This window comes from Atta cephalotes, assembly GCF_000143395.1.
Source record: "Atta cephalotes unplaced genomic scaffold scaffold00081, whole genome shotgun sequence".
Taxonomy (NCBI): Eukaryota; Metazoa; Arthropoda; class Insecta; order Hymenoptera; family Formicidae; genus Atta; species Atta cephalotes.
In genome coordinates this window covers 748,580-758,856 of record NW_012130145.1, presented here as the reverse complement: position 1 = coordinate 758,856, position 10,277 = coordinate 748,580, and the positions used below count along the sequence as shown (strand labels likewise).

Here is a 10,277-nt window from a genome sequence, read left to right as displayed (position 1 = left end):
TCGGTCGGCTACACGAGGAAAGAAGGAAGGGGGGACGGGATCCGGTCACTGACTCTGAACTAACGATGCGGTGGCCGACTCCGCGCTTCATTCATGAGCGCGCCATCTACTCGTGCACGCAGCTGATATGCTTCTTCTCTCTCTCTCTCTCTCTCTCTCTCTCTCTCGTTTTTTTTTTATCTTTCAATAATTTCACATAGACGTACCGGGAGGAATTATTTGTTTATTAAAGTGACAAATAAGGTATAACGAACGAATTTTACAAACTACATTTTTATTCTATGAATTGTAGGTGTGCATGCAATTTGATTAGTGAGATTTCTTTCTCCTTCGAAATGGAAAATTTCAAATATCACGCACGCAACTTTATTCGTAATGCGGATGGTTTGAACGTCGTAATTCGCTCTCTATCTTCACGCATCCGGTCTGTTATCCTGGTGCGCGTGCGTGATTATACCTGATGTAACAGGCAACGTGTGTTAAACGATCATTTAAGACCATCTATCATGCACGCGGCTGAAGGATGCAGTTCCACTTTATAACGTCGTAATGCGACTGTCTTCCCCCATATTTTATGCCGGGCTATGCGAACACTGTCTATGAGAGAGAAATTATATCATTTCCGGCGTCATCCTCAGTTCGTTCCATTTATTTGTCTCTAATGAGAAACGTGCAATTAAATCTTTGCATGGTTTTCTCGAATTTTTCAATTCTTTTACGTTCACATAATTCCAAAAATCATCACGTTAAAATATTATTTTACATGTGTGCACTTACGCGCGTTTATGTAAGCAATTTCAATTTTTATTTTTAAAAATTTATTATTTATTATTAATTTTGATTAACCAGAATTTGAAGTTTTACAAATATATAATTATCATTCAGATTAGAAATAAATAAAGATTAGGACTAGAAATAGATTAGGATTTAATTGTGAATATAGATTGGATGAATTTAGTCTATTTATACAGTTTTGGTCTTTAAATAAAATAAAAATCCAGCTTTTAATTTGTGAAAGCTAAAGATTAATTTATGTAATTATAGTATGGAAAAAATATATTTATCTCGAAAAAGTAACAATAAGAATAATTACTACATCACGGTGTAGAGTGGATATTAATAATAAAATTAATCATATTTTGAGAGAGTGAGTGATAGAAGAAAAGTAGTGTATAGAAGTGCAGTCAGCAACGACTGGTGAACACGCGGATAAATTGAACTGCTGAAATACGCATGCGCGTCGTCCCCGGCTAAATCCCCACCTTACGTGACGGCCGCGTGGCGTCCCGATCAATCTGCAATGTTGCCGGTTCTGTTGCGGTTGTAGAGCTGCTCTGGCAAGTTTGAGTATCTCCCCACTTTTATGTTTGTTACACGCTTGTGCGGTCCCTACTACTTGATTCCAACTCCCACCCGTCGCGTTGTCCGGACCTTTCTAGAGGAGAGGGAGGGGGGGGGGTTCTCCTCACCTACCCCCAGTCTAGCACGTGGAGACGCGCTTCTTTCAATTTTTCATGCCTTATCGACCTGTGGATTCACTAGTCGCCTTCATGACGTAAAATGCGAAAATCTGAGATAGATAGGGAGACGAGATATATATATATATGTGTAGAAATACGTGCGAGAAGATGCGCCCTCTACGTTTGTGTAATCACATTAATGTTCTTATCATCGGAGAGGGAAAAAAATATAACTTTTTACGCAGTAGAGTTATTTAAAATTATTCAGTGAACTTTGATTTAAATTATATATGATTAAAATTATATATGATTAAAATTAACAGCCGTCTCTTTATCTTATTTTGGGGATTAATAAAATCTGTACGTTTATAGTTTTTATTTAATTTGCTAGCAAATGTACATCGTACTCTTTATTAATTTTTATATTATTTTATATATTTATAAATAACATATAACATGTGACGAATAAACTATGATTTTTATGTTCTCAGGTGCCAAATGCAAAAGAGAACGCACAGAGTCGGATGATCTCTTCTGCGAAGAAAAGATGCTGATTATCGATGGTGAGTGTAGCTCTCGCTGTAATTGTTATTAATCATTCAAAACTGTATCGTCAAATTAAAAGTGATAAAGGAAATTAATTGATATACTTTAGAACACACCGCATTGCGTAAAAAGTAACATAATGCAAAATGAAGCAGATTCATATGCATCAAATGTTTTTTTAAGAAAGTATGATAGAAAGTTACGGAGGCACGTGCCTGTGTAGATATAAATCCGACACTGTGTATGTGTGTGTGTGGTGTGGAGATCGCTGCAGTGTCCTAGATAGAACATGCGCGACGGGTTCGGAGTTATCTCGAGTGCCAACGTGTCACGTCGTCGCGGAACAAGTCCTTCGCGCGATAAGGACAGAGTGATCGCGCCGAGCGGTGACTGGAGGCAATTCTCGCGGAAACGGGGATGTCACTGTCGTGCGGAAGGGATAGGAGGGGAGTTGCCATCGCCGCTGCCACCGCCACCGCCACCGCCACTGTCTGGCACGAGAAGGGAGGCACGAGGACGTCATCCTCGGGCTGGAGGCGGCGGTACGCAAGTTTAGATTTCAGTCGGTGCCCGCGACTCACGCGGTACGAGTTTTACTCGATCGCCGCGATCGACTGATCGCGATCGCCGGGAGTTCCGGGAACAGCTGATTGACGTTCGTGGAGGTATATACAGGCGTATCGCGATCGCGAGTTAGAACGATGATGTACGCGCCGTGGAGTCACGAGTGACCGTAAAGTGCGAGATCGATGAGATCTAAAGTGTCTGTTCTTCGCTATCAACGTGATTCTTTTTCCATAAATTGTAAATTGCTTGTCGTATTCCGTTTCGTTTGTAACGCGTCATATAAGAATGTATGAATGACGCAACGATCGATATGGGCGCAAATTTCACTACGGAATTCGCGTTGAAATATGTTCTTTCCCCGAGGATCGTCCCCGAGGAATGAGGTGGACGAGCAACGAAGCGACCCTCGAAATCGCTCGAGCGGACTCGCTATTCCGCGTTTCGAAAGTTTGGATTTTTTCTAGCACGCCGACAACTTTGTTAGCCCTCGTTGTAGCTTCCCTTCTCTGTCGCAGTCGTCGTCGTAATCATAACCATCACCGTTACGACCGCGGTACCGCGACGTCGGACCTCTCTCCACGTCGTGCATTTCACATTTCCGTGACAGTTTCTCCACGCGACCTTCTCGTCCACATCCTGAACGGACTTGCTCGGTGCGAAACAGCGACAGTATTACCGGTTATCGCGAAATCGAACGACAACGACGACGACGGCACGACGACATCGATGACGACATTGATGTTCGCGACGATAGTGACGAAGAAGCGGATATAGCACCCGGTCGATCGATTTTCCCTGAAGAGAGAGTGAAAGCTTAAACGAAGAGCAGCTTAAACGTTAAAGTTTCGATCCGCGCGACTTACAAGGAAGATGGGTGTTCTCCTGCTGCCAGATGGTATTACGTCGCCGATAATGCAATCGCGCGCGAGTCTAAACACCGTCGTCGACGTCGTCGCCGAGACGAATAACAATGTGAGCGGGCTGACGGATGCAAATAATTCATCGCCGACACGAATTGTCGGTATCATCGGCGTCGTCAACGGTGGTGAACCGCCGCGACACAGTAGCAATTGGACGCCACCCCCGCCCAAGAAAAAATGGATACGGCACTACCTACTTGGTGAGGTCCCTTTTACATGAGTCCTGAAACGTCCTAGTCAAATGACGCGCGCATCTTTCCCTTTCACATCTCTTTACATTTCGCTAATATTTTTATAAAATTTCAATTAATTTATGCTCGGAATTTTCGAAGCAAATCGAACGAATGTTAATTGTTTGAATTATTGCAGCATGAAGATTTAGTTAAATAGGTCAAACCGTTCGACTAGTATGCCCGATGAATACAAAAATTTGTAATTTAGCTCCAAATTGTATTTATTCAAAATTTTTACATTACAAAAAAAATGTAATCATATATTCAAAATTTTAAGTTTTCTAAAAATATTTATTCACAAAAACTATGAATATTTAGCGAGTATTTATATTCATTCAAACAAAATATAAACTGAAAAAAGATTCCTATAAACTATAAATAAACTATCATTACCTCTTAATTATAACCTATATTTTGATGACTAAGTAAAAAAAATGAATTTTATTTATTTTTGTCATTATAATATTCAGATTTTATAAAGGAAACTTAGAAATTTTGAAAAATATTTTAGAAAAATATATTTTTTTTATTTATAAATCTATCTATTTCTATAGAGCGCCATACATTTTTCAATATAATTCCGATTATATGACAGTAAATTATAAATATTTTATAGGATATCTTGGAATGTTCATTATGGATGTGGACATTAAATTCCGAGATATATTATTTATTCTTAATAAAAATGTCTTTGTTTAATCTATAGGTTAAACAAGAATGTCCATCGTATATAAGTCGGACTAAGCGCACGATGTAATCGTAGCCATTGTTTTTATAGATTTCTCTTATAAGCTTGCAAGCTATGTGCAGATAATATAAAGTAAAAGAAAATATTCGTAATCATATTAAAAAAATATTCATTCAAATGAAATAAAAAAATATTTATTCTTAACGAATAAGAAAGAAATATGTATTCGAATGAGCATTTTCATTTATTTTTTATTCATTTATTCGAATATTTTGTGTATTCATCAGAAACATTACGTTAGATTTTATTATACATGTAAAATGAAAATAATTCACTCGGAAAAGTAATTTGTTAAATTTCTTATTTACATAAGTGGATCTAAAAATAATTTTGTTAAGTCATTAAAATAAATAGGAGACTCAGATTGATGATGTGCAAAGTTGCAAAAAAGTTTTGACGTTCTTCGCAATCATCTTGAGCATCTTACATAATTATTTTGATAATCCAACTTTTTAGATCTGTATCTGATTAAACTAAATTTTTAGATATTTCAAAACTGTTCTTTCCATGTTACTTTCCGTTTGCAATAAATATCATTTTTGTTGAATTTTTCCTAAAATCGGTGCAGTCGATTCGATTTAATTTGATTTAATCGAATTAATCTAACAGATGGATTATTAATTTTTTGATGAGGACGCTGCAGAGAAGAAGTCGCTGTGACCATCTACATCAGAGCGACAATTTTGTCTTTTGCGTTGAAAGTTTTCGTAATGAAAGAGTTAATAGACAATTTAACAAATCGATTATGAATTTTTCATTTGAATATATAAATTTTTCTGAAATATTCGATTCTATCTAAAATATTTAACATATACTATCAATCTTTACTGTTTATTTTTTGTAATATTTTTTCGTAACAGTCAGGAAAATAACTTTGAAAATAAAAGTTTGTGATGCTGAGCATCTACCGTTTCAAGAATGAAACGAGAGCTACCCTATGAAATTAGATCTCGCATCGAAAATTTATTCTGTTGATTTTTGATTTTGAATCTTTTGCAAAGATTCGGTTAAATGCACCATTGAAATTTTATCTTTCACCGGGCGACTGATATTTCATGAATTTATTGTCTTTTCGTGCTCAATGTTATAGCTCTTCTCAGAATATTTAATAGCATATTTTATTGCTCCAAAAAATTTATGTACACAAGTAAACTCTTTAATCGCTCGTAGTATATTGTCTGTCGTTTTTTTAAAAAAGTGTTCCCATCTCGGAAAACTCGAAGCAAACTGAATAAGATGCATTTACATTGAATTTTATTATCGTACACGATATTGCATTATATTAATCTGATAATCGTTCATTTAAATCTTATATTTCCTTTTGAATTACTGAAAAATGTTATAAAATTTATATTCATTTGTTATGAATAGTGAACATTCATTTTCTTATCTCGTATTGTAGACGGAATAATTTTGTACTGTTATTCAATTGTGATGAAAAGTATAGCGTAAAAACCTTTACGGTGAAAATTTTTTAAAATACCGCAGAAGTAAAAAAAAAGAAATGGAACAACTTGTTTGTAAATTTAAATTTTACTATGAAAACAATTCTTGTTTGAAAAATAGCAAGTTAATTAGATGAACAATTATTACTTTTTGTAGCGGTGTTTGTTAAATTATACGGATGTTTTTATCTCTTGTACGCAATACTTATAATTATCTTTGCACTGGCGAAGTAAACAGCAAAGAGTATTGGCATGCATTTTCATACCGTTATAAATGAGATATTCCACACGAACTAGATGAAATCACGCATCGTTCGCGCGAATGGACGCGTGTCGACAATATATTTTCACGAATTGTGCGAATATTTCGGTCGAAGCTGGCAGTGAAATGTTGCAGAAAATGTCTGCAACTATGTAGCAAACTGTCTTCAATTTTATTAAGACGAGAAGATAAAAGTAGTGACTTCTTAGATTTTATTTCACAAGGATATGTTGTACATTACTATGCGCTCGCGTTGAAAAGTTGCATTGTTACTCGCGGGAATTGCGTCGAATCTTAAAGAAGATGGTTTCACTTTCAAGTAGAAGTAATGTGCTGTTGCGTGTTCCAAGCAAAGTGTCGTTTAAATAATTGTCAATTTATTGTTAATTTTAGAAATTCTGTAATGCTCAGAACATTTCATATTTGATTTCTAATTTTTTCAGACTAGATTCATGTCAGAATAGACTTGTAATATTCCTGAAAGCTTTTGCAAGTTTCATTATTTAGAAGAATCGTGCGAATCATCAGTTTGCTATCGACGGTTCCAGTGTATCATTTCGAAAACGACTTTGATTAACATCTGATTACTGTATTTTCCGCTTGTAGATCCGATTTCTCACATGGATAAGATATGCCATCGCACCTTTCCGTCGTTATTTCTTCGAATTAGCTGGTTTGATTTTTGATTTCTCCTTGTTCTCTAGTTGTCGATACAAACTGTCGCATTCCAGATATATATGTATTATTTTCGCAATCTTCAATCTTAATTTTGAATCGAGAGTTTCGCTTGTTTTACCATTACTTTGAAATGCATGCATTTTCTAAAAAACGACACGAATTCGCCAGCGTGATTTCGACGAGAATCATCATGAATCGTCAAGGGCCATGAATTTGAAGTGTGTCTGCGGATACAAGATATGGAAATCGGACTATTTATAGTTCGTAGAGTATTTCCAAGTCAAATAGCGTCTATACCTCGCGACTATCAAGTTGAGCGTGTGAGAAATGAGATATGCAAAGCGTAGAAAATGCGAGGAATGTAAATATTATGTTATACGTTAGTAAGCAATAACGACTACCGATTTTTAAGAAAAAAATCCCAAATTGGTGAAACAGAGGAAAAAGAAAGAAAAAAATTGTTCACCTGAGCTTGATATTTATAGATGCAGCATGCATATGCCAACACTCACGAATAAAGCGAAATATTTTGTATAATGCGATTAAAACGGTCCTTCCCATCATATATAATATGGTAAACAAAATTTGTTTCTTAGTTATTATTTATTGCTAAATGCAGAATGATAGCTGCTATATTCCTCTTGATCTCTCCCTTTTTTTGCTCTTTATTTTCTCTTCCATGTGTAAACATGTCCAATTTAAAACATTGCAAAAGATTCGATAATGAATACGTATAAACATAATTGCTGACGAGCAAATTCTTAAACAATTCGAATCGAACAAAATAAAAAACGCATATAAAAAGCAGGAAAATCAATTCGTTTAAATATGCTCATTATGGAAGAAAAAAAAATGTAATTTCAAGAATGATTAACATAATAATATAAGAATGACATATTGAGATGCAATTTTATTTTATAATTCTTGTAAAGTGCAAATATTTATACATAATTTAAAAGTTTATACAGTAATGTTTCATCTAAACGATAACTAACAAAACTGATCACTTAAACGTATAGATTATTCACAAACATGAGATTAGATGATTACAAGTGCATGCGGATTTCTTTCCTGTTAAGTGGAAAGAAAGGGAGAATGGAGGTGATTTTCTGAAGGACGTTATAACTGACGCGGTCATTCTCACGAGGAAATCATATGTTACGTCAACAGTGCAAATGACGTGCGTTCTCGAACGTTGCTCCCACAAATGGAATTTTGCTCAGCGAAATAAAAGTTTTGTCGATTGTCCAGAAATCACGATCTGTCGTGACTTTGGAATATTTGATTTTGCTGCGTCTTTTGCTGATGGTTTTTAAAAAAAATCCCATTTCCGATCTATTTCTACATTTGTGGAGAACACTAATTAACGGACTATTGATTAATGCATGTTGTAATTCAGAACGATGATAATAATAATATGATTAATATGATCGATAATATCCGCACAGTTTAATGTATGCAGAATCGATACTATTCCTGTTATTTTACATGACATATTTGTATTAACATAATATGTTGCAACTAAGTAATATAATGTAACTTTCGTTGCAATTGCATACTGCAGTTGCATACTGCATTAAGTATTGTGATAAAGGCATACACTGAGAAAAATATACTAAATTTTAATAAATATTTATTTGAAACTAGTTGTTTCAAATAAATATATATGTTTAGTTATATATGTTAGTTTAGCTATAAATGTTTAGTTATAGTAAATAATATATTTATTTAATAATAAAGATAGTTAAATGAAATTAATGGCTCTTGTACCAACACACAAACACACACGCGCGCGCACACACACACACACACACACACACATACATAAGTGTGTAGCAAACGTAGATGATACAAACAGATTTAAAATTTAATAAATTTTTTCTAATATATATATAACATTTATGAAATTGACATAATTGGAATTTTAAAATAGAATTATGTTCGATAACGAAATTTCGCATTCAGCCGACAGATTCGTCAGCATCAACGTAACTTAATGGATTAATCCGTGACACTTATGCAATTTTAATATTTTTAATTTAGTAGAACAGTATCATTTTTTATCACGCTTACTTCTTTTAAATGTGCAGAGAAACAAAAGTTTTCAAGTTGTCACTCAACAAATTGTTATCTTGTAAGATTCAGGAATGCGGTGCGTATCGTATGCACTTTCAAGAAGAAATCAGAGACATAGAATATGGCGACGATAATAATACTTTTCAAGTAGCTCCACACGATTTTTTAACGCGCGATGCGGTGTTATCCTGTAACATACATTATACATTCCTCTCGCCGAATAAACTATTGACACTCGTGTGTTTGCGAAAAAAATCCCGTTGAACCGATTGGCATATCATTTGAAAGGAAAATCACGCCTTGGTTCTGCTCGCATGTAAGCGAACGTGAAAATATGCCGAGTGCAAAATTTATTACTGCAAACTAGAGAACGAGTAAACATTCGCTTTGAATTCACTAATGTTTGATAGTCGCGTTTTTTATCTACAAGATTGATTGAATGTACACAAGTGAGAGATGTTCCGTAACTCGCGGCATAAAAAAATTGGAAAAAAATTTGTGTCAATTCAGATTCAAGGAATATATTCTTAATTTACAGTGATGATTTATTAGATTGATGCTTCAATATTATATGGTATTGCTTGCCGATATTTGTATCGCTAATATTTATGCAGAATAAGTATAATTAATTTTTAACGTTTAAATCTAATCTAAATTTGAATTTGTCTTTAATAAATTATTCGATAAATATTCTTTGAAGATCTCTCGAATGCGAATTGACATAAATCGGTGCGTGCTGCGTTTTGTGGAAATTAACTATTCATGGTTAACTTCTTCGCGTGTACGCAATGCCGTCGTTAGTTTCTCGGTCTCTTGTTGTCTTCTCTTACGGATATACGCACACGATGCACGTCTTTGAGCGTTAGGAATAGATTTAGGAAGAGACGCGAGCTATGCGACGGGACGGTCGTTGCCAAGTCGACTTGCACATGAATGAGTTTAGCTGCATGTGCGTACACGTGCTGCGCTAATTTATCGTGCCGATGGTGGATACAGCGAAGCTTGAGGATAGGAAGAGAGGAAGCTGCTCTTCATGCCAGTAGTGAGACGTTGCGGCTGTTCGCGAATTTTTGTTAATCTTTCTTATCCAGGAAAACTGCCATTCAAAGCACGACATTCCTAATGGCGTGAAATTCTCGCATAATAATATATTCTATAGGGATTACTTGCAAAATGTTTCTCTATTTAAATGTTAAATGTTAAATAGCCTGATATTCTCTTGATTTTTGATATTGACTTTGATATTTACAATAATTAATCATTGGTCGATTTATGTATTATGACAATGCAATTAAAAATCATTTATGTTAAACAATAATGAGAAAATATAATTATTTAATTT

General features: G+C 34.9%; 1 protein-coding gene across 1 annotated transcript in view; it reads left to right on the top strand.

Moving 5' to 3' along the window:
* The window catches only part of LOC105624549 (putative uncharacterized protein DDB_G0282129), a 19,488-nt gene that overhangs the window by 3,378 nt on the left and 5,833 nt on the right, over positions 1-10,277 (top strand). The window contains 1 exon segment of the mRNA XM_012205910.1: positions 1,952-2,023. Within this exon segment, the coding sequence (XP_012061300.1) occupies positions 1,952-2,023 (72 nt within the window).